At 38.3% G+C, this 13,048-nt stretch overlaps 1 protein-coding gene across 6 annotated transcripts in view; it reads left to right on the forward strand.

Annotated features, from left to right (window-relative positions):
* Positions 1-13,048, forward strand: part of CCPG1 (cell cycle progression 1) — an 80,294-nt gene that overhangs the window by 45,288 nt on the left and 21,958 nt on the right. For all 6 annotated transcript variants that reach the window (XM_037833887.1, XM_037833891.1, XM_037833892.1 and 3 more), the window contains 3 exons: positions 3,041-3,111; positions 6,107-6,227; positions 12,801-12,877. In XM_037833887.1, coding sequence (XP_037689815.1) covers positions 3,052-3,111; positions 6,107-6,227; positions 12,801-12,877 — 258 coding nt within the window. In that variant the 5' untranslated portion in view covers positions 3,041-3,051. The remainder of the gene's footprint in view (positions 1-3,040; positions 3,112-6,106; positions 6,228-12,800; positions 12,878-13,048) is intronic.

Here is a 13,048-nt window from a genome sequence, read left to right on the forward strand (position 1 = left end):
TAGTCTTATGCTGTTTCCTTTGTATGTGGTGAATTGCTTTTCTCTTGCTGCTTTCAGAACTTGCTCCTTCTCTTCTGTGTTTGACAGTGTGATCAGTATATGTCTCGGAGTGGGTTTATTTCGATTTATTCTATTTGGAGTTCGCTGAGCATTTATGATTTGTGTATTTATGTTGTTTAGAAGATTTGGGAAGTTTTACCCAACAATTTCTTTGAATACTCTTCCTAGACCTTTACCCTTTTCTTCCCCTTCTGGGACACCAATGAGTCTTATATTTGGACATTTCATATTATCTATCATATCCCTGAAGTCCATTTCGAGTTTTTCAATTTTTTTCCCCATTCTTTCTTTTATGCTTTCATTTTCCAGTCTGTCATCTTCGAGGTCACTGATTCGTTGTTCAACTTCCTCTAGTCTTGTACTATGAGTGTCCAGAATCTTTTTAATTTGGTCAACAGTTTCTTTAGTTTCCATAAGATCATCCATTTTTTTATTTAGTCTTGCAATGTCTTCTTTATGCTCTTCTAGGGTCTTCTTGATTTCCTTCATATCCCGTACTATGGTCTCATTGTTCATCTTTAGTTCTTTGAGTAGCTGCTCTAGGTGCTGTGTCTCTTCTGGTCTTTTGATTTGGGTCCTTGGGCTTGGGTTATCCATATCGTCTGGTTTTTTCATATGCTTTATAATTTTCTGTTGTTTTTGGCCTCGTGGCATTTGCTGAACTTGATAGGGTTCTTTTAGGGTTTGTAGACCTATTGAAGTCCTTATCTCTAATTTATCAGATCTATAGCTTCGTGGAGTACACTTTCTCTAACTAACCAGCAGGTGGCGTCCACGAGCCACCTGTTCTCCACAAGCCAGTTCTCCCCTGCTTAGCCTTTTTGGTGAGTGGGGGAGGGAGTCTTGTGGGGTCCAATTGGTGTACCAAGCTTGCGTGTGTCGTTGGTGTTGCCTGCCCTGTATGTGGGGCGTGTTTCTGGGCAGTCGGGGAGGGGGGGTGGCCCTAACAATCAAATCTCCCTGATGATCCTAGAGTTTTAAAGCTGCTGCAATAGTCTAATCCTTCAGTTCAGTCCTGCCACAGTTTGTCTCTGCCACTGACCCACAAGTCTTTGGTATTGGCGTATGGCTCCTGAGACTTGCAAGTGGGCCCCTCTTCCAGGCTGTGCACCCCGGGTCCTCTGTTGAGGGATGACTGTGCTATGTCACAGGTGAGTGCCGTCCCCCCAGGGCAGTTCTGGGCTGCTGGGCTGTGTAGGGAGGCTCCCAGTCTGCTGAAATGATGGCTGAATGGGGCTTTGTTAATTCACACTGCTCCACCTTCCCAGCTCTGGGACATTCAGCTGAGGTTGCAGGGAAGGCTAATGTCCACGCCCAGTTTTGTGGTGTGTGCCTGTTATTTGAAGCACTTCCGTCACACTGGGTTGTCTGGGGCAGCTCTGGGCTATGGGGCTGGCGATGGGCAGGAGTGTTTCCTGTCCACCAGGATGGTGGCTGTGAGCGGACACCCCCCTTTTCTTGGGAAGTTGTGTTGTTTAGTGAATTTTCTCAGCCACTGGATTATTGCCTTTTGTCTCAGAGCTCTCTTAGTTCTGCTCTTGACTTGATGTGCCCAAATTGCAATTATTTGAAGCTTTCTGTATTGGGCTTCTTAGAGTAATTGTTTTAGAAAAAGAAAAAAGGATTTAAAAAAAAAAAAAAAAAACAAACAAAACAGCCCTCCTCAGAGATCTAATGGGTTATTCAAATGCTAATAGACAAAGCAACCAGGGCCATTAAGGAAAGGTCCACAGGGCAGAGAGATCAGCTTTGCTTCGGGATTTGCATATGCGCCTCAAGGCCTGAGCTCCGCCCTTCCCCTTTCTGTGTTCACCAGAACTCCAAAAATCCTCTGCTTTTATTTTGGAGTTTTTCGTATTGTTTTTTTTCTATGCCTGTCTCCTCTCTGCTGGGCTGGCTGCTCTCAGAGTCTCTGGTGTCTGGTCTCAGTCTATCTATGGTTGGAGTTTGAATCAGTAGAATGAGTTTCCGATAAGAGCAGCCACTGCAGTTCTCCCTTCTCCTTCCCGGAGCTGACAGCCCCTCCTCCCCCGGGACTGAGCCTGGCAGGGAGGGGCGCGGGTCCCCTGGCCGCAAAAACTTACAGATTTCGCTGATCTCAGCAGTTCCACGTTTTCATGAGTGTTGTATGAAGTATGCCCAAAGACAGATTGCTCTGTGGTGTCCAGTCCACGCAGTTCCTGGCTTTTTACCTACTTTCCTGGAGGAGTAACTAAAACTTACAGCTCAACAGTCTGCCATCTTGCCCCACCTCCCAATGAGCTTCATTTTGAAGTTTAAGTAGGAGATTCAAATAGAGAGGGGAGAACAAAGGCATATGCATTAGTGTATGCTGGTTTAGGACTTGAGTCTAGGTTATTGTTAATGGTCACAGGTTTCTAACCAATCTCTGATCTATTCTGCTGTAATCCAACTGAGATATTGCTGACATGGTTATTTTCATAAAAACTGACCATATCATGCTTCTTCCCTCTTTGAAAAACTTAAATTGCTTCATGTTGCCAGATAGACTTCCTTTTGGTTGGCATGAGAATTTCCTCCTGCTTCTTCAGCCATGCTCTTCACACCCTACTGTTCCTTGAAAACACAGGCCTTTACTCTTGCCGACTCTCCCTCATTTGCCATTTCCCCAACCCTTGACTTACTCACACAGTCAATTTTGGTTCTCCTTTTCCCTTAGCTTTGCCTGGTCAACACCTACATTTTCTTTCAGACCCAACTTTCTTTTTCATTCCAGTAGTACAACTGTCCAGACTGAGCTTGGGAAGATCTCCTGTCTTAGAAGTTTGGATCTATTTGTTCATACATGTTATGTAATCATATATCTTATATGGTAAACCTGTGGGTGGGTTGTCTTAGTTTCACCTGGAAGGCAGTGAAGCCACTTTTCATACTTTGTATCACATGTAGTGCTTCCCATTGCAGTTCATAAAGTTTTTAAAAATGTGTTCCATATGTCAATATGTTCTTGTGTTTGTAGATACCTGAAAAATGTCTGAAAATTCCAGTGATAGTGATTCTTCTTGTGGTTGGACTGTCATCAATCATGAGGTATGTTATTTAACACTTCTTATAATGTAGTGTTACAGTGTTTAGCACTCATGAAATGTGAGTTCTTTGAAGGTCAATATTTTCTTACATTTAAGCATAAAGTTCCATTTTCTATAGTTCAGACATTCACCTACCCACATTACATTTAACTGTTCAAAACTTAATGAGTCAGCATCTTCTACATTATTTTATATTGCTTTCCCCAGCTTTGAGACGTTGGACAAATATTCCGTGAAGGTTTATTATAGGTTAGGCCCTATCCTTTACCTATAGTCTCATATAATTTTAAAAACAACCCTCTGGTAGAGATGGTTTTTATTCTTATTTTACAGTTGAGAAAATGGAATTTTCAAGAGGTTAAGTAGTTTGGGCAGTATTACATAACTAGAAAACAGCGGAGCCTTGATTTGAACAGGCCAGAAAGAGTTCCACTTACATTACATTGTTATGTTGTCTTGTCAGAAGAACTAGACAGGAAAAGGACTATGGCTAAAGCCCTATCACAAAATCAATTTCATTACGGAAGAACGATGCTACAGAATTAATCCAAAATAAACATTAGTTTATTTTCTTACATGGGTAATGTATGTTCATTATAGAAATGACATAAAATACTGAAGAACAGAAAAGATAAACTATAAAAGTTATTTATACCTGTTCTAAGTTGTTACTGATTTATCTATAGTTGTCCTATTTGTTTTTAGGATCTGTTAAACCTTACTTGCTTTCCTTCCTCAATAAAAATTTTAAATGGTATCATTTGGGAATTACTTTCATAATTTGTTCAGAAAATTTATCATGTTCTAGAAAACAACATTAGCTGAAAAATGTGATAGCTTTTTCTGCCTGAAATATTCAGAATTTAATAGCAGCTATAGGAGTTGAGATTGAGGTGTTTTTTTTCCTAAATCATAGATGACTTTTCTGTTTTTAGCCTGTTTTCTACAAAGTTTAGATCAACTCCTGTAGCAACTTTTTCTCCTTTAAGGATAATTAATAGTATAGGAGCAAGACAGAAAATTTCTCTGGCACTTAGCCAAGTGTGTCATTTGGCGGGTTTTCTGAATTAGAGACATCCTCTCACAGAGTTAGGTCATCTTTATACTTTCATCCCTCTTCCTCCATAACTAATTACCAAGTTCTATTCTTTCTAGCTAATGTCTCTTGTTTTCTTTGCCTTTCCCATTGCCCCATTGTGGGTTAAGCCTTAACTGGTCTACCGTGCAACTCCCAGTCTGACCCCTACCTTATCTTTGCTTCTACTATTCTCCTGCCTCTAAAGGCAACACCAAAGCCTTACATTCAGAATTCTTTCTAGGGCATGACTCAAAAGCCACTCCTTCCATGAATTCTTTTTAAATTTTGCTGTTTTGAGTTATGTATCAGAAGAGCTTAAACATTTGGTTAACTTGGTTCAGTGAACTATAAAAAATTGGGAGGCAGGACCAACTTTAGTGGTTAACTTTATTTTGCCAGTTAAGACATGCAAAAGACAAACTCCTAAGATCTCTACTCACTACTGTTTTACTAAAGAAAGGACAGTTTGAAATCATAGTAGGGACAACCCCAGAATAAAGGATAGTCTAAAATTTTATAAGGAAAGGAGACTGCATTATCCTTATACTTGTATTTTTTAATTTACTTTTAAATTTTTTATTAGAATTTTTATTACGATAACATATAACAAAACTTGCCATTTTGAGTGTACAATTCAGTGGCATTAATTACTTTATGATGTTGTGCTGCCATCGTTACCTTCAATCACTAAAACTTTTTCATCACCCAGAATAGAAACTCTTTACCCATTAAGCAGTAACTGCCATTTCCTCCCATACTCCAGTCCCTAATAACCTCTGATCTACTTTGTGTCTGTGAATTTGCTTATTCTATATAAGTGACATCATATAATATTTGTCCTTTTGTGTCTGGCTTATTTTACGTAGCATAATGTTTTCAAGGCTCAGCAGTATTGCAGCATGTATCAAAACTTAATTCCTTTTTATGACTGAAAAGTATTCCGTTCTATGTATGTACCACATTTGGTTTATCCTGTCATCTGCTGATAGACACTTGAGTTGTTTCTACTTTTTGGCTATTGTGAGTAATACTGTTATGAACCATCGGTATATAAGAAATGTCCCTGTTTTCAGTTCTTTTGGGTGTATTCCTAAGAATTACTGGGTCTAATGATACTTCTGTGTTTAAGCTTTTGAAGAACTGCCAAACTGTTTTCCACAGTGGTTGCACTGGTTTACATTCCCATCAGCAGTGCCATCACTTGTCTTTTTTTTTTTTTTTTTTTTTTTAAATAATATCCATCCTCATGGCTGTGAAGCGGTATTCATTGTGGTTTTTATTTGCATTTTCCTAATGGCCAATGATGTTGAGCATCTCTTCATGTGCATATTGGTCATTTGTTATATCTTCTTTGGAGAAATGTCTATTCAAGTCCTTTTCCCTTTTTTCTTAATTGGGTTATCTTTTTTGTTGTTGAGTTAATGCTTTTATTTTAATGTATGCCCTTAAACATTTTTTACATATATGTTGCCATAGTAAGGAATATTTGCCGTGTGGCCTGGTTCTCTGAATAGATTGTAAGTTTAAATTCTGGATTTGAGTTTGTTTATATCCTACAACTAGCATAGTACCTTGCTCCCAGTAATTCCACAAATGTTAAGTTGAAGTAAATTAGTAGAAATAGCTAGGGTTGGAAACTTTTAGCCTCTAGGATTCAGATTCATTGCTTAGTCTCTTAAAATAGAGTGTTCATCAGAGTATTTGATGTTGGAGCTGTCTTGACTTAGAATCTAAACCTGCGACACCATTCTTTTTTTTTCCTTGCCATAGGCCTTTTTATGTACTGAAATGAACAAATGCTAATCAGTATAGATACTGTTCCCTTAGAGTACGGCAGCACCTGCACCTTCATGCAGTCAAATCAATCTTTGAGCAGCTGATAGGCCAACGCTTTTGATAATTATCACTTTTTCCCTAGGGGTCTGATATAGAGATGGTGAATTCTGAACATGGTGCAGCCAGTGACAGCCGTGAACTCACTCCAGAATGTTCATTTTTAGAGCAAGAGGAGCCACAGGTATTGGAATTAGAGCAGGGAGGTAAGTTGTTTAAACAATTGTTTTTTTTTAATAGTGTGTAGTATGGGTGACATTGAATTTTGCCTTATTTCCAGGTGGGCTGTCTTTCTGGCTCATCTAAGTGATCTCTCAGCACAGGTCACTGAGGGACTAGAATTTTAATGTGGATTAGGTGCGCAGGCCTGCAGAACCCAGTGGCACCAACCTGCCCCAGGGGTTTGTTGATTCACAGTAATATATATTTGGGTCTCTAAGTACTCTTTGTAACCAGTGACCAAATACTATGTGATCTGATTTAACTTGAATTTGTTTTGGCAGTTTAATTTACTTTTACTTTCATTATTAATGTTGATTAAGACTAGTAATTATTAATTTATCATAATGGATTTACTAAATTCTTCTCCATTGATCATCTCATGCTTTAGAGTACTCTGGTTAGTAGTGGTAAAATGGTATTTGATTACTGTATTTCATCGATGTTTTACTTTCTGTGGGATTTGAAACCTAGGTTATATAGGTATATAGAGAAATACTGACTCCCAAATAATTAATGCCTTATTTATTGTTATATTTAAGTCCTTGAACTTTAAAAAAAAATTGCCTTAAAATTTAAACAGAACATTTCCCCCTTAGGAATATAATGTGGGAAGTGTTTGATAAAAAAATGTAATAGATTATATCTATTAGTGTTTTTCAGCCTTTGTGTTGATTATTATTTTGATTTGAACATTGATTCTCATCTTTTATTGGTCAGAGAGCCTTTTTTTTAAAACTGCAATTTTACTGAAATATATTCACATACCATACAGTTATCCAAAGTGTACAGTTGTTCACAGTATCATCATATAGTTGTGCATTCATCACCACAATCAATTTTTGATCATTTTCATTACTCCAGACAATAAAAATAGAAATAAAGTATAAAAAGAACACCCAGAACATCCCATACCCCTCTTCCCCCCCTATTATTCATTTACTTTTTGTCCCCATTTTTCTACTCATTTGTCTATACACTGGGTGAAGGGAGTGTGAGCCATAAGATTTTCACAATCACACGGACACACCGTATAAGCTATATAGTTATAGGATTGTCTTCAAGAATCAAGGATACTGGATTACAGTTCAACAGTTTCAGATATTTCCTTCTAGCTGTTCTATCTAATAAACTAAAAACTGAAAAGGGATGTCTGTATAATACATAGGAGTTTCCTCCAGAATGCTCTCTCGACTCCATTTGAAATCTTTCAACCACTGAAACTTTTTTTTTTTGTTTCATTTCTCTTCCCCCATTTGATCCAGAAGGCTTTCTCAATCTTAAAATGCCAGGCCCAGGCTCATCCCCAAGAGTCACGTCCCACCTTGCCAGGGAGATTTACACCCCTGGGAGTCACGTCACATGTAGGAAGGAGGGCAGTGAGTTTACCTGCTGAGTTGGCTTAGAGAGAGTGGCCACATCTATGCAACAAAGGAGGTTCTCTGGGGGTGACTCTCAGGCACAATTTTAAGTAGGCTTAGCCTCTCCTTTGCAGTAACAGGCTTCATAAGGGCAAGCCCCAAGATCGAGGGCTTGGTCTACTAAACTGGTAGTCCCTAATGCTTGCGAGAATATCAGGAATTCCCCAGGTGGGGAAGTTTAATATTTCCACATTTTCCCCAGTCCCTCAAGGGGGCTTTGTAAATACTTTTTATTCTCTATCCAAATTACTCTGGAATATATTGGGGCTTAATGCTAAGTGTACAAACCAACCAGATCTCACTCCCTGTTCAAGGTTTCATGTAATTATGATGTTTGAATTAACTTACCGTACAAGTTAAATTATATAGTGTTCTACAGACAATACAGATTTTGCACCAAATAAACATCTCTTCCTTTGATCCCACACAGGAGCTGAAGTTTTAAAACACAGTTAATACCATTCTGTACCCTTTAGTCTGATCTTCCACAATCTCAACCAAGTCCATTTCGTTCCTATCTCCAATTGAAGTCTGGTCTCCTTTTCAGCCTCTTTAACAGTTGCTGCATGGGGCAATGCCGACACTCACAGCTGCTGAACTGTGGTTCTGAGTCCCAAGTGCCACACAGACATCCAAAGCTCCAGGGCTGACCAGGTCACATGCAAACAGCTCGGTGTGTCAGAATTTAGAAGTAACTGTTACAACTCATGAATAGATGTGACTGCTGTAAGAGCTTACAGTCTAGGAAACTTGACATAAGCATTCCCCTGATAACCCATGTTCTCAGATTCAGTTATGAGTTAGCACATTATTGTTAGTCCATATTAGTGAGGTGTTATAATGTTTGAGTGAAATAAGACAGAAATGAAAAGACAGCTGTCCTCACAATCTATTCACCTAGTTGCATACCTCACAATTTCATTCCTTCTTGATGCCACTCAGTATTCCATTGTGTGTATATGCCACAGGTCACTATTCTGTTTATCAGTCAATTTGCCCTTAGGCCACCTCCATCCGTTGCAAATTGTGAATACTACCACCATAAACACCAGTGTGCAAATGTCCACTCATGTGCCCGCTCTCAGTTCCTCCAACTATACAACCAATAACAGGGTTGCAGGACCATATGACAACTCCATACTTAGTGTCCTGTGGAACCACCACACTGCCCTCCAGATGGGCTGTGCCATTCTACTTCCCCACCAACAGTGAATAGGTACATCCTTCTCTCCACATTCTCTCCAGCACTTGTATCTCTCTGTTTTATTTTTTAAACAGTTTTATTCACACACCATACAATCTATCCTAAGTAAACAATCAGTGATTCCTGGTATAATCACATAATTATGCATTTACCACTACAATCTATATGTGGACATTTCCATTTCTTCTGCAATGAAAGAGGAAGAGGAGAAAAAAAAAAAGGAAGATAAAAAGAGAAGAAAAAATACAATGAAAAGGTCATATACCACCACTACCCCCTCTTATAGACATTTAGCTTGGTTATATTGCCTTTGTTTTGATTCATGAAAGCATATTACAGTGCTGCTGTTAACTGTAAATTCTAGTTTGCATTTTTCCCCTTATACCATCCAGTTCTCAACACCTTGCAATGTTGACATTCATTTGTTCTCCCTCATGTACAAACATTCTTACATTAGTACACTTAATCACCATCATTGAGCACTCTAGGTTTCACTAAGTTATACAGTCCTAGTCTTTATCCTCTTTCTTTCTTTCTGGTATCATATATGCCCCTAGCCTTCCTTTTTCACCCATACTCATACTCATCTTCATTTAGAGTACTTGTGCTATCTATTTCTGGATCTATACCAATCCTGTTGAACGTGCTGTACTCCTTCAGCATCAAATGCCTGATTTCTACCCTCTTTCTATCTCCTGATAACCTGTGTTCTCAACTTTAATTTTAAAGGTTTGCTCATTAATGTTAGTTCATATTAGTGAGACCACACAGTATTTGTCCTTTTGTTTCTGGCTAATTTCACATGTAATGTCTACTCTCTACCATTTTGTCTTTTGGATTTTATGTGTCATATCTTATTTTTATTTTTTTCTCTCTCTCTTTTTAACTTTACTGATAGCCTTCATTTCTGCATTCTTTTCCGAACCTCTCTCTCCTGTCTTTTCCTATCTGCCTGTAGTGCTTCCTTTAGTATTTCTTGTAGAGGAGGTATCTTGTTCACAAACTCTCTCATTGTCTGTTTTTCTGAAAATATTTTAAACTTGCCCTCATTGTTGAAGGACAGGTTTGCCAGATACAGAATTCTTGGTTGGCAGTTTTTCTGTTTCAGTATCTTAAATATGTCATACCAGTTCCTTCTCACCTCCATGGTTTCTGCTGAGAAATCTGCATATAGTCTTATTGAGCATCCCTTGTGTGTGATGGATCGCTTTTGCTGCTTTCACAATTCACTCTTTGTCTTTGACATTTGATAATCGGACTGTTAAGTGTCTTGGAGTAGGTCTATTTGGATCTATTCTGTTTGGGGTACACTGGGCTTCTTGGATCTGAAATTTTATGTCTTTCATAAGAGATGGGAAATTTTCAGTGATTATTTCCTCTATTATTGTTTCTGCCCCTTTTCCCTTTTCTTTTCCTTCTGGGACACCCTTGACCTGTATACTCATGCACTTCATTTTATCATTCAATTCCCTAAGATGTTGCTCATATTTTTCCATTCTTTTCCCTATCTGTTCTTTTGTGTGTAGGATTTCAGATATCCTGTACTCCAGTTCATGAATCCTTTCTTCTGCCTCTTCAAATTTGCTCTTGTAGGTTTCCATTTTGTTTTTCATCTCTTCTTTTGTGCTTTTCATTCCAATAAGTTCTGCCATTTGGTCACCCAGTGTCTTTTTTATAGCCTTCATCTATTTTGCCATATTTTCCTTCACTTCGTTTATTTGATTTAGCATATTTGTTTGAACATCTTTAATTAGTTGTCTCAACTCCTGTATCTCACTTGAAGTGTAAGATTGTTCCTTTGGGCCATATCTTCGTCTTTCCTATTGTGACTTGTAATTTTTTGTTGTCTGTGCATCTGGTTTCCTTGATTACCTCAATCAGATTTTCCCAAACCAGACAGGCTGGTGTAATTAGTATCAGGTTTCCCTGAGGTTGAGACCCAGTAGATTGTCAGAGCCAGTAGATTGTGCTTTCCCTATCCTGCCTAGCAGGTGGCGCTTTTCAGCTCACAGCTCCCCACTATTATAAAGAGGTGGGGGTGCCTTTAATTCTCAGTGGACCCTGTCCTGGCCAGGGGTTGAGGGTGTCAGAAGCCAAGCTTAAATTGTTTCTGTTCCCCACGCCACCCCAAGGTCCTGGGGTATGAATTCTCTGTGGGAGGGCAGCCACTTGTGCTGGGCCCCACCCTCCTTTTCCTGGGAGTTAATCTCCTAAACTTGACTTCTTCCTTTGTCTGACTCTCTTAACTCCACCGTTGCCTGGGTTAGTGCTGACAATTGAAAATGCCTTAAGTTTTCTCTAATGAGCTACTTAGAATGGGAGAAAAAAAGGAAAAAGAAAGAAATCCCCTTTCAGATCTAGTCCCCAGCCCCCCAGTTTTGCTGGTTGACCAAAGTTGGTACCTGGTTCTATGTGCTCCTTTGCTTGGGACTCAGCCCTTTTCCAGTATTCTGAGCTCAGCCATCTCCAGAAGCCTTCTGTTTTTATGTATCTGTTATTAGTTTTTTCTGTCAGTCCTGCCTCCTCTTTCCTGGAAGAGACTTTAGGGTTCCTTTCCTGCTTGCTCTGGGTTTATCTGTGCTCTTATTCACTAGTCCAGATTTGTTAATTAAAACTGTAATTGGAGCTTGGTTGAGTTACTTTCCCTTGCTTCCAATAGACTGCTTCTTTTTTTCCACAGGGAAGTGTTGCAATTCAGCCTGCTGTACCAGTGGGGGAGGGGTGCCAGCTCTGCAATTTGGGGAGCTTTACTTACAGTTCTATGTTGCAGTCTCAGTTGTTGCACCCATTCAGACTGGTATACAATTTGTGTCTGGTCGTGGATGTCCCCCAACAGTTGTTCCAGACTATTTAATAGTTGTTCCTGGCTATTTACTAGTTGCTCTAGAGGACTAACTAAATTCTACACCTCCTATGCCGCCATCTTGCCCCCTCTTCCTCAGAGGTCCTTTTGAGAATCTGAAAACTGTGGGTGGTCTTTCCCAAGAAATGCATATATTCACATATATAAACCCAAGTACATCTTTGTTAAGGAGTGTTATCGCCAAATTAAGTTAATCATCTATTAGGAACTGTATAAGACATGAAAATGGTGTTTCTGTTTTTCAGAGAGGTTAAAGTACGTAAGAAATGTCTGCGAGTGGAAGGAAACAATAATGATAAGCAAAAGAAATTTAAAACCACCTCTAATTCTTTTATTGGGAGATGGTTGCTATTAACATTTGGCATGTGTTCTTTTTTAATGCTTTAAATTTTATATGTTTATTATATAGTTTAAATATTATTTTAAACTTGTTAATATTTTATAGCTGCTTTCATCAAAAATACAGTATTGGGAACACAGTTTTCTATTTGTATGTTTTCCCTTTGAGGAGATTCATATAAAATCTTGTTTTCCACGTTCTTTGAGTCTTTGTTTTGTATAGTTTATTTTTATTGTAAAACTTTTATAATTTGAAGCAATAGTTTCGATTTCTGTGTTAGCCAGCATTTACTGTCATTGGAGTAGTGGTACCTTTAGGAATGTTGGATGAACTTTTGAGAATTCAGGAAATGTAACACTAGGTATCTGAGAATGGATTTTCCATATTAATGGATTTTACACACACCTTGGATTAAGTACTTTGGCATTGTAAGGTAGAGGTTTTATTTACTTTGTCAAACTAGCTTTGATTTGAATTCTTAACAGGTCTTAAATGAGTTCAGTTCAGTATTTAAAATTATACCCTGACAGTTTAAAATAATTTCTTTGAAATACAGGATCTTCTTTTCAGTAGCAGGGTGGCTAGTATAATTATATGTGAAATTTGATTAAATCCACTTTAACAAATTAGGAATAGATTTTATCTACCCAGATTATAGTTATAGCTAGTCTATCAAAAAGTCAAGGTGTTTTATATGAAGAAATAATTTAATTGATCTTTTCTCTATATCAGAAAGCAGCCAAAATGGCACAGTGTTAATGGGAGAAACTGCTTATCCAACTTTGGAAGAAACAAAGTCAGCCCTTGAGGTAAACTTGTATTTTACTCCATGGATGTATGATAAACAGTATTCCTTAGAGAATACTAATTAAAGCTTTCATTTCTAGTTGTGCCTTCTGTTAGTATTATAATTGTAAGCAACATTCATTAAAAATTTTGAGATTCCACCAATTGGTCAGTTTTAAGGATAAAGTTAGCTT

The sequence above is a fragment of the Choloepus didactylus genome, chromosome 4 (assembly GCF_015220235.1).
Source record: "Choloepus didactylus isolate mChoDid1 chromosome 4, mChoDid1.pri, whole genome shotgun sequence".
Classification (NCBI taxonomy): domain Eukaryota; kingdom Metazoa; phylum Chordata; class Mammalia; order Pilosa; family Megalonychidae; genus Choloepus; species Choloepus didactylus.